The sequence below is a fragment of the Balaenoptera ricei genome, chromosome 3 (genome assembly GCF_028023285.1).
Source record: "Balaenoptera ricei isolate mBalRic1 chromosome 3, mBalRic1.hap2, whole genome shotgun sequence".
Taxonomy (NCBI): domain Eukaryota; kingdom Metazoa; phylum Chordata; class Mammalia; order Artiodactyla; family Balaenopteridae; genus Balaenoptera; species Balaenoptera ricei.
In genome coordinates, this window is record NC_082641.1 from 28,568,542 (window position 1) to 28,586,069 (window position 17,528).

Sequence of the window (17,528 nt, forward strand, 5' to 3'; positions counted from 1 at the left end):
TCCGAACAAACGCATGGTACCTGAATTCTTGTCTCAGGGTATTTCTTGGGGAGAAGGGGACGAGGGGGACTAAACTAAGATGCTCTGAGTTGTCTTCATCATCTCCAGGCCTAACTTAGCCTCCTCCCAAGACGCCTTCAGCAACTGCTGGTGCCAAGGGATCATGGGAACTGTCTTTACTGAAGACAGTCTGCAGGGTCACAGCTGATCTGGGATGAGGATGGGCTCTCCATGCCCCGAGGATTATCAGCAGCCCAAAGCTGCACAAGGAAGAAACCTCGAAAAAGGTAATCATGGGAAAGGAGTAGTGCGATGTGAGTAAGGAGGGCATGTTAGGTGGGAGAAGCCACCTGGAGAGCCTTAAGGCACCACTGGCTGGGACCCCCTTACAGGGAGGAACTGGGAATAAGAGCAAATTGAAGCAACCCTGCCTTGCCTCTCCTCTGGTCCTGAAGCTACACCCCGATGCTTCTGCCTTTAAACCCACTGTTGGCCTCTCTGCCCTCAGTTACAGAATTTGCTCCTATGTCTGCATCCTCCTCAGCCAGCTTTTCATCTCTTCTCTCCCACAGGTCTCGGTCCATTGGCCTTCAGCCCTGGATCCTCTCCAGGGATCACACTCTTAAACCTGGTCCTGTGCACAGCCACTAAACCATCTTAGATCCCTAGTGCAACGTGATGCTTCCTGTAATTGCTTAGCATTCAACCGCTTTCCTAAAACTGCCAAGGAACCTTTATCCCTTTGTAGTGAAGGCTATACCCATTTTGAATTCTGTGAAAGTCACAATCTGCTTAAAAAGAGTAGCACTCCATCTTGACCTTCATTCTCAGTCCCCTGCCACTTCAATTATTTATTTGTTTATTACCAGATCCTTCTTTCTGTTGAAACACCTTCTTCACGGTCTGACAGGCTGAGCCATCCCCAAGGCACACACCACAGCGATCCTCCGTGGCGTTGGAATCGATCTCATAGTCACAGCCGACCATCTGCGGGGAAGAGAGTTTGAGGACGAATGACACAGGCAGGAGAGGCCACACCTGCCCTGGGCTTTTGACTCCTCCTTCCCCCTCTTTGCTCTGGATGAGATTGCGGCGGGGGGCAGATACAAGATAAATGTTTCCTCTTCCTGGTGGTGGCCAGAAGAATACCCAAAGCACCCACTGATGGTAAAGGAAATACTTGCTTTGAGCGGAAAGAGGTACACACTGAATGCATCTGCAATTTCCCCTGAATGAGAGGCAGAATTGAACACACTTCCAAAAATGGAACCATGAAAATGTCTTGGAATCATTGTCAGGGGAGCAGCAAATCCCTTTCAGATGTGCAAACCTCATGCCCCCTCCTCTCTAATGAGATTCCCAGGGATGATGGAATGACTCCACCGATACTTAGTTGTTCACTCCCTTTACATTCCTCACTGGGGATATTCTCTCTGGCTCCTGTCTGAACTGGCAGCCCTGGGGGAAAATGTGGCTTCATGCTGAGACCATTCCAGCCCCGTGAGGGATGAGATCTCGGACCTGCAGGCCCATCAGCAGATCCTTTGGAGCCTCCTATGACCCCAGCCCCACCACCTGTCACATGTAGCCGTATCCCAGCCATCCTGACCTCCTTCCCTCCAGGTGCAGAGGAGGAACTGGTCATTTCTCCCCTGAGCCAGGCCTAACCTTGTTCCTGTGCTCTGGACCTGACCACTTCTCAGTGTTCTGTCCACTGGTCCTCCCAAATCATCATCCTTCCCTCTGCACTGGTTCCTTCTCCTCCACCCACCAATACGGCCAAGCCTTTCCCATCCAATTCCCATTCTGGAAAAGGAGAGTAATTAAACTTGGGGTGTTTGGTAGCATCAGATACCAGAGAATCGTTAACACTCAGATGGAAAGTCATGGAAAACACGTGAACTTCCACTGAAGTCCTTTGTTCCTTGCTCTCTTCCACGGCCTATATTCCTTAACCACATTTCAGTGGTAGAAGAAAGAGGAAAAACTACACCATATTATATATATTTTAAAATTTTTATTTATTTATTTTTGGCTGCGTTGGGTCTTCATTGCTGCGTGCAGGCTTTCTCTAGTTGCAGCGAGCGGGGGCTACTCTCCTTTGCAGTGCGCGAGTTTCTCACTGTGGTGGCTTCTCTTGTTGCGGAGCACGGGCTCTAGGCGCGTGGGCTTCAGTAGTTGTGGCTCGTGGGCTCAGCAGTTGTGGCTCACGGGCTCTAGAGTTCAGGCTCAGTAGTTGTGGCACACGGGCTTAGTTGCTCTGCAGCATGTGGGATCTTTCCGGACCAGGGCTTGAACTCGTGTCTCCTGCATTGGCAGGCGGATTCTTAACCACTGTGCTACCAGCGAAGTCCCTACACCATATTATATTAATCGGATTTTTCTTTTCTGTTTGGGAAGAAGAATTGTGCCCAGGTAGTTTTTTCTCTCTCTCAAAGATAATTCCCTTTCTTATTTTAAAGCCACCTCAAATCAACTGAAAGGAAGAACCATTTAGGTCTTTACACCCTCCCTACACCATCTAAACAGATAATTAAGGCCCACAGACAAAAAATAGCGCCATTACTCAGGTTAACCATGTCTAACTTCCTTTAGATCCAAAGACGGTGCTACTTGACCCAGTTGGGAAAAATAAACTGCTAAGAGATTAAAAAAACTTAACAACGCTAATCACAATGGAAAAGAAAGAAGTTGTTTGGATGTGTGCCTTCACTGGTTATAAGCAAAATGCCAACCCGTCATAAGTGATATGTTTACGTCAAGCTTGAGCATCCTCTAATAAGCTGACCTTTTCAAATCCTATTCTCCGTGACCGTCATTCCTTCACTGATTTGGAACCAGCCAGGGAAATATACTTTGCAACATACTGAAGTGTTTAAAAAAAATCTCTACCAAGAGGGGATGGATAAAAAATGTGAAGGAAAAAAGAAAGAAAGCCAGAAAAACAAATATCTTGAGCCCATCTTTCTCCTCCAGCAATATTTGCCTGCATCCCTGGGGGGCAGGGGCGGGGAAGGAAACACACACACCCCAGTAGGCTGGCCCACGGCATAGCGCGTGGTTCTTGTGGAGACTTCAACCTTCTGTTCCTCTATCAGCTGCGCACAGCACAGTCAACGCCGAACTGAGTACATAACCGAAGGCCTAGGACGGCAGAAGTCTGTCCTCCTTGCTATACATAAAATGCTATACATAAAATGTAAGCCCGTCCTCCTTGCTATATATAAAATGCTATACATAAAATTTTCTCTCAGGGGAAAATGAACAGACATTCCTCTCCTCCACGTCCTGTGCTCTGGCAACAGGGCCACAGCAATACTGTCTTTCTGCCTTCAGCCGGATCAGAGGGGCTCTGATCCAGTATGGCTCTCCTCCGATGTGCCTCTAAGGAGGCCAGATAGCCTCCCAACAGGCTGCATTTCTTTTTTAAAAAAAGAAAATCCCTTTAATTTCCTATCATTATTTCTTTCTTTAAAAAACAGCTTTCTTGGGGGTGTAGCTGATATATAAGATACTACACATATTTAATTTTATAATTTGATGAGTTTGGACTCATACAAACACCTGTGAAACCATTGCCACAATCAAGGCAATAGACATATCTATCAGCTCCAAAAGTTTCCTTGTGTCCCTTTTGTGTATGTGTGTGGTAAGGATGCTTACCATGAGACCTACCCTCGTCACAAAATTTTAAGGGCACAATACAGTGTTGTTAACCACAGGCAATACGTTGTACGGCAGAGCTCTAGGACTTATTCATCTTGCATAAATGAAACTTTCTACCCGTCGAACAGCAACTCTCCACTGTTCCCTTGACAACTACCATCCTCTTCTCTGCTTCGATGAGTTAGACTATTTTAGATTCTCATGTAAGTGGAATCTTGTAGCATTTATCCTTCTGCGACTGACTTGTTTCACTTAACATAATGTTCTCCAGGCTCACCCATATTGTCAAAATGTCAAGATTTCCTTCTTTTTTAAAGTTGAGTAATATTCCATGGTATATATATGCCACATTTTCTTTATCCATTTGTTGATGAACATCTGGGTTGTTTCCATCCGTATCTTGGCTAGTGAATAATGTTGTTATGAACACGGGAGTACAGATGTCACTTCAAGATCCTGATTTCATTCTCTTGGATACATACCCCAGAACTGGCATTGCTGGGTCATATGGTAAAAATTAAATATTTTTAATTTAATTAAAAAATAAATATTTTAATTTAATTAAAATAAATATTTTTAATTTTTTGAGGAATCTCCATACTATTTTCCATAGTGGCTGCACCATTGTACATTCCCACCAACAGTGCACAGGTTTTCAATTTCTCCGCATCCACACCAATACTTGTTATCTTTTGTGTTTTGGTAATAGCCATCCTAACAGGTATGAGGTGATATCTCATGAGTTTCACCTGTATTTCTCTATGTTTAATGATGTTGAGCACCTTTTCATATACCTGTTGGCCATCTGTATATCTTCTTTGGAGAAACATCTATTCAAGTCCTTGGCTCATTTTTTAAATCAGGTTATTTGTATTTCTGCTGTTGAGCTGTAGGAGTTTCTCATACATTTTAGATATGAACCCCTTACTGTATATATGGTTTGCAAATATTGTCCCCCATTCTGTAGGTTGCCTCTTTATTCCGATGACTATTTCCTTTCCTGTGCAGAAGTGTATCATCAATTCTTGACCCTGTCATTTGAACTGAAGAGCATCCTATCTTGAGTATTACTTAGAGAAGTCAGGTCCCAGTCTTCCACTAGGCTTTCAGCCCTACGTGAGTGAATAAGTAATACATATTCTTACCAATTCTCATTTCTTCCTTATGAGTTTTACTGTTTTACTTAGTAAATTCTCAAGTAACTGAGGACTGAAATACCAACTGGCGCCTTGACCTGATCCACTTAGAATGTCATCATTTCTTTCTACAGTCCCTTGGCAGAGGTAGAGACTGGAAAAATGCCTGGTTCCAAGAGGAGATTCATTCCCAGCTAATGAAACTTTAGTGTGAAGATAATGCCAGTTATGCTTAACTGAGAAGAACAGGTAAATGATATTGTCCTTTAATAAATGGGACGGGGGGGGCAGGAGAAGATGGCGGAAGAGTAAGACGCGGAGATCACCTTCCTTCCCACAGATACAGTAGAAATACATCTACACGTGGAACTGCTCCTACAGAACTCCCACTGAACGCTGGCAGAAAACGTCAGACCTCCCAAAAGGCAAGAAACTCCCCCCGTACTTGGGTAGGGCAAAAGAAAAAAGAAATAACAGAGACAAAAGAATAGGGACGGCACCTGCACCAGTGGGAGGGAGCTGTGAAGGAGGAAAGATTTCCACGCACTAGGAGCCCCTTCGCGGGCAGAGACTGCGGGTGGCAGAGGGGGGAAGCTTCGGAGCCACGGAGGAGAGCGCAGCCACAGGGGTGTGGAGGGCAAAGCGGAGAGATTCCCGCACTTCCCGCACGGAGGCTCGGCGCTGACCAGCACTCACCAGCCCGAGAGGCTTGTCTGCTCAGCCGCCGGGGCGGGCGGGGCTGGGAGCTGAGGCTCGGGCTTCGGTCGCAGGGAGAGGACTGGGGTTAGCGGCGTGAACACAGCCTGAAGGGGCTAGTGCACCACAGCTAGCCGGGAGGGAGTCCGGGAAAAAGTCTGCAGCTGCCGAAGAGGCAAGAGACTTTTTCTTCCCTGTTTCCTGGTGCGCGAGGAGAGGGGATTCAGAGCGCCGCCTAAACGAACTCCAGAAACTGGCGCGAGCCGCGGCGATCAGCGCGGACCCCAGAGACGGGCGTGAGATGCTGGGGCTGCTGCTGCCGCCTCCAAGAAGCCTGTGTGCGAGCACAGGTCACTCTCCACACCGCCCCTCCCGGGAGCCCGTGCAGCCCGCCACTGCCAAGGTCCCGTGATCCAGGGACAACATCCCCCGGGAGAACGCACTGCGCGCCTCAGGCTGCTGCAATGTCACGACGCCTCTGACGCCGCAGGCTCGCCCCGCCTCCTCTGTACCCCTCCCTCCCCGCGGCCTGGGTGAGCCAGAGTCCCCGAAGCAGCTGCTCCTTTAACCCCGTCCTGTCTGGGCGGGGAACAGACGCCCTCAGGCGACCTACACGCAGAGGCGGGTCCAAATCCAAAGCTGATCCCCAGGAGCTGTGCGAACAGAGACGAGGAGGGGAAATCTCTCCCAGAAGCCTCAGAAGCAGCGGATTAAAACTCCACAAACAACTTGATGTGCCTGCATCTGTTGAATACCTGAATAGACAACGAATCATCCCAAATTCAGGAGGTGGACTTTGGGAGCAGGATATATTAATTTTTCCCCTTTTCCTTTTTTTTTTGTGAGTGTATATGTATATGCTTCTGGGGGAGATTTTGTCTGTATAGCTTTGCTTTACAATAGCTTTATTTTACTTCACTATATTATAGCTTCTTTCTTTCTTTTCTTTCTTTCTTTCTTTCTTTCTTTCTTTCTTTCTTTCTTTCCTTCCTTCCTTCCTTCCTTTCTTTCTATTTTTTCTCCCTTTTACTCTGAGCCGTGTGGACGAAAGGCTCTTGGTGCTTCAGCCAGGCATCAGGGCCGTACCTCGGAGGTGGGAGAGCCAACTTCAGGACACTGGTCCACAAGAGACCTCCCAGCTCCACGTAATACCAAACGGCAAAAATCTCTCAGAGATCTCCATCTCAACATCAAGACCCAGCATCACTCAATGACCAGCAAGCTACAGTGCTGAACACCCTATGCCAAACAACTAGCAAGACAGGAACACAGCCTCATCCATTAGCAGAGAGGCTGCCTAAAATCATAATAAGGCCACAGACACCCCAAAATACACCACCAGACGTGGACGTGCCCACCAGAAAGACAAGATCCAGCCTCATCCACCAGAGCTCAGGCACTAGTTCCCTCCACCAGGAAGCCTACACAACCCACTGAACCAACCTTAGCCACTGGGGACAGATACCAAAAACAACGGGAACTACAAACCTGCAACCTGTGATAAGGAGACCCCAAACACAGTAAGATAAGCAAAATGAGACGACAGAAAAACACACAGCAGATGAAGGAGCAGGGTCAAAACACACTAGACTTAACAAATGAAGAGGAAATAGGTAGTCTACCTGAAAAAGAATTCAGAATAATGATAGTAAGGATGATCCAAAATCTTGGAAATAGAATAGACAAAATGCAAGAAGCATTTAACAAGGATGTAGAAGAACTAAAGAGGAATCAAGCAATGATGAAAAACACAATAAATGAAATTAAAAATACTCTAGATGGGATCAATAGCAGAATAACTGAGGCAGAAGAAAGGATAAGTGACCTGGAAGATAAAATGGTGGAAATAACTACTGCAGAGCAGGATAAAGAAAAAAAGAATGAAAAGAACTGAGGACAGTCTCAGAGACCTCTGGGACAGCATTAAACGCACCAACATTCGAATTATAGGGGTCCCAGAAGAAGAAGAGAAAAAGAAAGGGACTGAGAAAATATTTGAAGAGATTATAGTTGAAAACTTCCCTAATATGGGAAAGGAAATAGTTAATCAAGTCCTGGAAGCACAGAGAGTCCCATACAGGATAAACCCAAGGAGAAACACCCCAAGACACATATTAATCAAACTGTCAAAAATTAAATATAAGGAAAACATATTAAAGGCAGCAAGGGAAAAAAAACAAATAACACACAAGGGAATCCCCATAAGGTTAACATCTGATCTTTCAGCAGAAACTCTGCAAGCCAGAAGGGAGTGGCAGGATATACTTAAAGTGATGAAGGAGAAGAACCTACAACCAAGATTACTCTACCCAGCAAGGATCTCATTCAAATGTGATGGAGAACATGTATACACTGATGTGTCTAAAACTGATGCCTAATAAGAACCTGCAGTATAAAAAAACAAACAAAACAACTAATACTAAACTTTCATTGGGTTATTTGTATGGAAACATGTTAATATAAATGTTTCAGACATTACATGAAATTTCTAAAAATCTTATATTTGTATCTGTATGGAAATATGTATGGAAATATGTTAATATAAATGTTTCAGACATTACATGAAATTTCTAAAAAAAAAAAAAAAAAAAAAAAAAAATGTGATGGAGAAATTAAAACCTTTACAGACAAGCAAAAGCTGAGAGAGTTCAGCACTACCAAACCAGCTTTACAACAAATGCTAAAGGAACTTCTCTAGGCAAGAAACACAAGAGAAGGAAAACACCTACAATAACAAACCCAAAACATTTAAGAAAATGGGAATAGGAACATACATATCGATAATTACCTTGAATGTAAATGGATTAAATGCTCCCACCAAAAGACACAGGCTGGCTGAATGGATACAAAAACAAGACCCATATATATGCTGTCTACAAGAGACCCACTTCAGACCTAGAGACACATACAGACTGAAAGTGAGGGGATGGAAAAAGATATTCCATGCAAATGGAAATCAAAAGAAAGCTGGAGTAGCAATTCTCATATCAGACAAAATAGACTTTAAAATAAAGACTATTACAAGAGACAAAGAAGGACACTATATAATGATCAAGGGATCGATCCAAGAGGAAGGTATAACAATTGTAAATATTTATGCACCCAACATAGGAGCACCTCAATACATAAGGCAAGTACTAACAGCCATAAAAGGGGAAATCGACAGCAACACAATCATAGTAGGGGACTTTAACACCCCACTTTCACCAATGGACAGATCATCCAAAATGAAAATAAATAAGGAAACACAAGCTTTAAATGATACATTAAACAAGATGGACTTAATTGATATTTATAGGACATTCCACCCAAAAACAACAGAATACACATTTTTCTCAAGTGCTCATGGAACATTCTCCAGGATAGATCATATCTTGGGTCACAAATCAAACCTTGGTAAATTTAAGAAAATTGAAATCGTATCAAGTATCTTTTCCGACCACAACGCTATGAGACTAGATATCAATTACAGGAAAAGATCTGTAAAAAATACAAACACATGGAGGCTACACAATACATTACTTAATAATGAAGTGATTACTGAAGAAATCAAAGGGGAAATCAAAAAATACCTAGAAATAAATGACAATGGAGATACGACGACCCAAAACCTATGGGACGCAGCAAAAGCAGTGCTAAGAGGGAAGTTTATAGCAATACAAGCCTACCTCAAGAAACAGGAAACATCTCGAATAAACAACCTAACCTTGCACCTAAAGCAATTAGAGAAAGAAGAACAGAAAAACCCCAAAGCCAGCAGAAGGAAAGAAATCCTAAAGATCAGGTCAGAAATAAATGAAAAAGAAATGAAGGAAACAATAGCAAAAATCAATAAAACTAAAAGCTGGTTCTTTGAGAAGATAAACAAAATTGATAAACCATTAGCCAGACTCATCAAGAGAAAAAGGGAGAAGACTCAGATCAATAGAATTAGAAATGAAAAAGGAGAAATAACCACTGACACTGCAGAAATACAAAAGATCATGAGAGATTACTACAAGCAACTCTATGCCAATAAAATGGACAACCTGGAAGAAATGGACAGATTCTTAGAAATGCACAAACTGCCGAGACTGAACCAGGAAGAAATAGAAAATATGAACAGACCAATCACAAGCACTGAAATTGAAACTGTGATTAAAAACCTTCCAACAAACAAAAGCCCAGGACCAGATGGCTTCACAGGTGAATTCTATCAAACATTTAGAGAAGAGCTAACACCTATCCTTCTCAAACTCTTCCAAAATATTGCAGAGGGAGGAACACTCCCAAACTCATTCTACGAGGCCACCATCACCCTGATACCAAAACCAGACAAAGATGTCACAAAGAAAGAAAACTACAGGCCAATATCACTGATGAACATAGATGGAAAAATCCTCAACAAAATACTCGCAAACAGAATCCAACAGCACATTAAAAGGATCATACACCATGATCAAGTGGGGTTTATCCCAGGAATGCAAGGATTCTTCAATATACGCAAATCAATCAATGTGATACACCATATTAACAAATTGAAGGAGAAAAACCATATGATCATCTCAATAGATGCAGAGAAAGCTTTTGACAAAATTCAACACCCATTTATGATAAAAGCCCTGCAGAAAGTAGGCATAGAGGGAACTTTCCTCAACATAATAAAGGCCATATATGACAAACCCACAGCCAACATTGTCCTCAATGGTGAAAAACTGAAACCATTTCCACTAAGATCAGGAACAAGACAAGGTTGCCCACTCTCGCCACTATTATTCAACATAGTTTTGGAAGTGTTAGCCACAGCAATCAGAGAAGACAAAGAAATAAAAGGAATCCAAATCGGAAAAGAAGAAGTAAAGCTGTCACTATTTGCAGATGACATGATACTATACATAGAGAATCCTAAAGAGGCTACCAGAAAACTCCTAGAGCTAATCAATGAATTTGGTAAAATAGCAGGATACAAAATTAATGCACAGAAATCGCTTGCATTTCTATACACTAATGACGAAAAATCTGAAAGTGAAATTAAGAAAACACTCCCGTTTACCATTGCAACAAAAAGAATAAGATATCTAGGAATAAACCTACCTAAGGAGACAAAAGACCTGTATGCAGAAAATTATAAGACACTGATGAAAGAAATTAAAGATGATACAAATAGATGGAGAGATATACCATGTTCCTGGATTGGAAGAATCAACATTGTGAAAATGACTCTACTACCCAAAGCAATCTACAGATTCAATGCAATCCCTATCAAACTACCACTGGCATTTTTCACAGAACTAGAACAAAAAATTTCACAATTTGTATGGAAACACAAAAGACCCCGAATAGCCAAAGCAATCTTGAGAATGAAAAATGGAGCTGGGGGAATCAGGCTCCCTGACTTCAGACTATACTACAAAGCTTCAGTAATCAAGACAGTTTGGTACTGGCACAAAAACAGAAATATAGATCAATGGAACAGGATAGAAAGCCCAGAGATAAACCCACACACATATGGTCACCTTATCTTTGATAAAGGAGGCAAGCATATACAGTGGAGAAAAGACAGCCTCTTCAATAAGTGGTGCTGGGAAAATTGGACAGGTACATGTAAAAGTATGAAATTAGAACACTCCCTGACACCATGCACAAAAATAAACTCCAAATGGATTAAAGACCTAAGTGTAAGGCCAGACACTATCAAAGTCTTAGAGGAAAACATAGGCAGAACACTCTATGACATACATCACAGCAAGATTCTTTTTGACCCAGCTCCCAGAGAAATGGAAATAAGAACACAAATAAACAAATGGGACCTAATGAAACTTAAAAGCTTTTGCACAGCAAAGGAAACCATAAACAAGACCAAAAGACAACCCTTAGAATGGGAGAAAATATTTGCAAATGAAGCAACTGACAAAGGATTAATCTCCAAGATTTACAAGCAGCTCATGCAGCTCAATAACAAAAAAACGAACAACTCAATCCAAAAATGGGCAGAAGACCTAAATAGACATTTCTCCAAAGAAGATATACAGATGGCCTACAGACACATGAAAGAATGCTCAACATCATTAATCATTAGAGAAATGCAAATCAAAACTACAATGAGATATCATCTCACACCGGTCAGAATGGCCATCATCAAAAAATCTAGAAACAATAAATGCTGGAGAGGGTGTGGAGGAAAGGGAACACTCTTGCACTGTTGGTGGGAATGTAAATTGATACAGCCACTATGGAGAACAGTATGGAGGTTCCTTAAAAAACTACAAATAGAACTACCATACGACCCAGCAATCCCACTACTGGGCATATACCCTGAGAAAACCATAGGTCAAAAAGTGTCATGTACCACAATGTTCATTGCAGCTCTATTTACAATAGCCAGGACCTGGAAGCAACCTAAATGTCCATCGACAGATGAATGGATAAAGAAGATGTGGCACATATATACAATAGAATATTACTCAGCCATAAAAAGAAATGAAATGGAGGTATTTGTAATGAGGTGGATGGAGTTAGAGTCTGTCATACAGAGTGAAGTAAGTCAGAAAGAGAAAAACAAATACAGTATGCTAACACATATATACGGAATCTAAGGAAAAAAAAAAAAAGGCCATGAAGAACCTAGTGGCAAGACGGGAATAAAGACACAGACCTACTAGAGAATGGACTTGAGGATATGGGGAGGGGGTGGGGTGAGATGTGACAGGGTAAGAGAGTGTCATGGACATATATACACTACCAAATGTAAAATAGATAGCTAGTGGGAAGCAGCCGCATAGCACAGGGAGATCAGCTTGGTGCTTTGTGACCACCTAGAGGGGTGGGATGGGGAGGGTGGGAGGGAGGGAGATGCAAGAGGGAAGAGAAATGGGAACATATTGTATATGTATAACTGATTCACTTTGTTATAAAGCAGAAGCTAACATACTATTGTAAGGCAATTATACCTCAATAAAGATGTTTAAAAAAAAAATACACTGTAATTTAGCAATTATAATATAGATGTGCATTACTAGATATTACAACTTGCATGTAGATTTACTTTCACAATTTCAACCTAAGAATAAATAAAAAATGTTTTATTTAAAAAAAAAAAGATAAATAAATAAATGGGACAGCAGCAATAATGCTTTCCTCACCATAAGTTTAAGGGCCAAGAGATAGGACCTGGCCTTCTAGAAAGACATCTGGCCCAGAGAAACTGATTTTGGGGTGTTCAGTCAATCACTGAGATGGCCAGAATGGCCTTGAGAGAGAACAAGGAAGGTTCAGGACAGTTTCTGAGAGCAATGAGAAGGGGAGCTAACTTAGCGCAGGCAGGAAGATTGTCAAGTAAGGTTAAGGACTCGGCTGGGGTTAAAGACATTGACTTTGTAAGGGCACAAATTCACAAAACTGAATTATTATTTTAAGAAGTATATAGTAGACTGATTGTAAGAACAAAAAATCATTGTGGTTGGGTTGGTCAGAATCAGGGTCCTGGGGAAAGAAGGTGATGGAAGGCTAAGAGGAGAAATCTAGGGGATGGCTGATGTGCTAGTTCAGGGCATCTAGGCTGTTTGGGGAAGAAATGAAGCCAAAGCTTTGCTGACTGGGAGAAAAAGGATGAGTGAAGGAACTGAAAGTCAAAGAACTGGTTACCAAGAGAAAGGGGTGAGCGAGTTGGATGGTTAGCAGCCTGTGTTAAGACAGCAGGTAAGACTGCAGAGCTGGGACAGTTGGAAGAGGGGTGGGAATATCTGCTCATATATTTAAAAGCTTACTGCATGTTGTACTTATGATTAAAAAAGGAAAGGAGAAAATAATTTAACTGTAAATATCACTTTACTTAAAAATCTTAGCCTTGTGTAGATACAGTAAGTAAATGAAATAGTAGAAAAAAAGTCAACAAATAGAAAAAAAGCAGCTTAGGAGTTCAGTACAAGTTAAAAAATTGGGGGAGGGGCACAGACAGATACTTCCTAAAACAAATTCAGTTCTGATCAACGTTCGATAATTTCCTCGACAACAAAATCTGCAAATCTAAGATGCCAAAATGTTGGCAAATATCATAATTTCCAAATAGACAGCTAAGTATATGAGTATAAGCAAATACAAGTATTTATATGAATATAAGCAAATATTTTCATATCCACAAAGAAGATGAATTAGACACATATATATTTTTTTCTGAAGGTGTAACTTTTTATTTCAATACACGTTCAATTCCCTTTGAAAAAACTGTGGTAAATGAATAAGAAGACTAACAAAAGCCGAAAATAACTACAATCTGGATCTTTAAAAGATACACTGTATTTAGGCTATTAAGGTAAACTTGATTTGACATATTTTTTTCTGCTTAAAAACTTAACTCAGGGTGGTGTAGACAGAAAGTAATTAAAGCTTTTAAAAGGCCTTAACTGGTTTCCAGAAAGAAAAAGGCAAGCTGAGAGAATTTGGCTTATTCTATTAAACTGATTTAACTGGTTTCAAGAGAGACACCCAAGACCCCTTATGTTTTGTTCAAAATATGTTTTTTCCATCACAAGCTAAAGATACTGTCTCTATGCATGCAAAGGTATTTAGGTCTAAAAGATAATTTTAGCATCACATTCATTTTTTGATGACTAAAGTTCTCAGCCCTAGCAGCATATGGCAATCACCTGAGGAGTTTTAAAAATACCAGTGCCCAGGACCCAATCACAGCTATTCTGAATTAATAGGGTGGAGACAGAGCCAGGCATCAGTAGGTTGTAAAAGCTCTCCAGCTGATTCTAATAGGCAGCCAGCCCTGAGAACCACTGTATTAAATGGCAATGGGGCTGTTTGGGCCTAAATTAGCTAAATAAACTTTTTCCTGCTCTAGGGAACAGGTCTAACCTAAAATATATTAATTATTTTTGGCTCTTTGTAGCTACAGTGGTAATTAGTGTGTGAGGAAGAGACTTCTGCCTGAGCTCTTTCCAATTTAGAGTCTGATTATGGCTCGTTGTTAGCTCACTCAGTCCTGGGAATCATCATGTTGCCTCCTGTGCCTTGGTCACTACTGGAATAAGTCCATCAGTAACTGCAAGGTGATAAATTCACCTTCCCAGGGTGCTAACAATTTATGGGCAGGAGTTTTCATGGCAACAATTTGGTCCAGTGAAAAAAATTGTGATAATTATTTGCAAAAACAAATAAAATATATTAAGAGTTTATTGTGTGCCAGGGGCTCTGTTAAGGGCTTAACCTATATGACCTTATTTAATCTAAGATATGTTAATATCCCAATTTTATGAAAGAAAACTGAGTCTTAGAAAGATGTATAGAGTTATACAGCTAGGAAATAGTGGTATTGGGTTCATATTCTGGAGCCTGAGCACTAAGCCATTATGCTTTACTAATAGTTAATTGAGTATTTTTATATAGTTTCTTTTTTCACTGGTTAAAAACACCTTCTCTTTAAACTGAGATTTGTGCCTGAGTGTTGGAACATAAAACTTGTTCGTCAGTTCCTTGCAAAACAGACTGTGAGCAATGGGGATAAATTCTTCAATGTTTGTACACATAAAAGCATTAAAAAATCAGATCTAAGTACTTTATATAAAGGCAGAATTTTTTAATGGAGTCAATGTAAAAAAGTTAAATCGAAATCAGAAGACCTGGTTTATAACTACCTGTCATGCCATCTCTCTTCCTAAGGAGCTCGTGTTGGTGATCAATGGAGAATGAAATGTCAAAATGTTCTGTGAAAAACTCTATACAATTATTAATTTCAGTTTTTCCTCAAATTTAACTAACTCTGTTGGCAAGTAACCAACAAACAATTCAATACCACTGAAATAATCCGAGTTGCCTTTTCCTAGTAATTCCTCCTTTAATTTGGTTCTTCTTCAACTTGACCCAGCTTCATGCCTAAAATAATACCAAAGAGCACATCAACAGATCAAGAAATGAAGACGACAGCAGGAGGACATTCAGTTCCTAACTGTGATTTTGATGAACACTGCAAAGTCTTGTCTCACAGACCATATAAAAATACCAGACCACATGCAAATACCGCGAAAGCAAAAGATTAGAACATCTGACTTCCCGAATTAATAAAAATCATGGTTTTATAAAGTTGTAGATTAAGGAAACATACCCAATACCTTACATATGCCATTAATACAGACATTTCTGCTGTTGCCGCCTTCAAAGCAAGGGGTACCGTCAGTGACAGCATCCAGCATTTTCTCGGAAAACTGGCCATCTATGGGTCGGCAGTAGAGCTCACAAGGACGTGCTGAAGTGAAAAAGAGACAAATCCTTGCAAGTTAGCTTTCTAGCTCAGCACCCTTCCCCCAGGATTTTGTATGTATGAATCCCCAAGTGTCATTCATCTGGAGATTCCCATCTTTTACCTTTCTGTGACACATGCTGTAATGCAGGCTTCTTTCTTTTAAAGCGTTTTACAACAAATTAAACTGGGAAGACTGCTTTAAAATGCTATGCCTTTTGTTACAAATGATGAGACCTTTCAATCCAATGTTGAACTGTGCTTATAAAAATAAGGCAGTGAGCATCTGGGGTTAACCTAGAAAATAAGTCATAGCAACCAGTGATGCAGGACTCCAGACAAGCATCATGTTTGCCTGTTATTTAACTTTTAAAACATAAATTGTCCTAAAAATTTTAATAGGTAGTATCTGTATATGATAAGAATTCAAATAGTTAATTTTCTTTGAATATTACGTCTTGTTCTCTTTAAGTGAAAATTTTGAGAATATCCTCTTCAGAAAGATCCTTTTGGGATCTCTTCCGGGTCTGTTTACTGGGGGAAGGGCTGTTAGTTTCTTGGTGGTGTGACCAGCTGAGGGCTCAATGAGACCACCCGTAAGGCCGTTTGCCTTGGACCCACCTCAGCGTGGATGGACCCCAGATGCAAGGCCAGCGTGCAGGGCTGCTCAAGGATGCAATGATCCATGTGGTAGAGAAAGAAAAGTGTACAACTTACACAAATATAACAGAGTAAAACTCAAACACTGAAACTCTGGAGGAACTTGAGACAATTTCTAAAGCATCTGTTTAAAACTTAAAGGAGAAAGGTAAAAGCAAATAAAGAATACCAACTGATTTTATATAAACTGCAGTGGATACGTTGTCTGAGAAAATGAATAAAGTTAAAATGAGTTGGAGAGATCACAAAGTGCCACCGGAAAAGGGCCAGCAGACTCCGGAGACGAGGCATAATTCAGTATTGCTGTAAATCGTCCTTCCTGGCAGCATGATTAGCTCTGTGGCTGCCTGAACTGGAAGGGGGAGCCACGTGGGAGCAATTCTGCTCCCGGAGCGATGAGAGCATCCATCCAGGTGTGCTGAGTCCAGGGAATCGTTTCAGGAAACATCAAGTAGAAGGATGGAGGCAGGGGAAACACTTTTTCAAAAGCTTCGATTTGAGCTTTAGAATTTAGATTTGAGATTTTCTGCTTGGACACATGAAGCACAAAGACGAAGCAGCCCTGAATTATTCTGGAGCTTTTCTAAAGGAATTACCTGTTCCAGCCTGCTGGGGAGGGCTGGGACTAGAGGTGCCTGAGGGTGTGAATTCTAAGGCGGCGCTCACTCTCAGGGTTGTAAAAACGGGTCCTCACAGCAAGTAAACCCCCATCCAAAGGCAAGCCTTGCACTGAATTCCAGAATGGTGAAGTTCCAATGTCTGCCTTAGTTTTACTCCCTCTGGGCTTGTGCTGTTTGACTCCCTCCCTGAAGGATGAAACTACCCAGAGGCTTTTGCTGGTCTTGTTTATTTAGTGAGCTAAGGGAATGTTGCTTTGTTAAAATAACAGCCAATGTATTACTTGAACATTATTTCCCAGATCTTCTTGTGCTTTGCAGTGGTTATCTGGTTTCATTTTAACTATCACAACCACCTTATGATGTCAGTTCTTTTATTATCCCCATTTAGAAGAGAAAATTTAGGCGCAGAGAGATTAAGTTTTCCAAGATCTCACAGTATGTGGTACAGTAGAAGCTGATGGTTTACCTTAGAGCTCACGCTATTAACCCCTAACCTACAGGCATAGAATTATTTTTAACAGGCATAGA

General features: G+C 41.3%; 1 protein-coding gene across 2 annotated transcripts in view; it reads right to left on the reverse strand.

Annotated features, from left to right (window-relative positions):
• ADAMTS12 (ADAM metallopeptidase with thrombospondin type 1 motif 12) overlaps positions 1-17,528 on the reverse strand; it is a 387,476-nt gene that overhangs the window by 122,060 nt on the left and 247,888 nt on the right. For both annotated transcript variants that reach the window (XM_059916187.1, XM_059916186.1), the window contains exons 13-14: positions 15,593-15,726; positions 867-987 (exon numbers count right to left, since the gene is read on the reverse strand). In XM_059916187.1, coding sequence (XP_059772170.1) covers positions 867-987; positions 15,593-15,726 — 255 coding nt within the window. The remainder of the gene's footprint in view (positions 1-866; positions 988-15,592; positions 15,727-17,528) is intronic.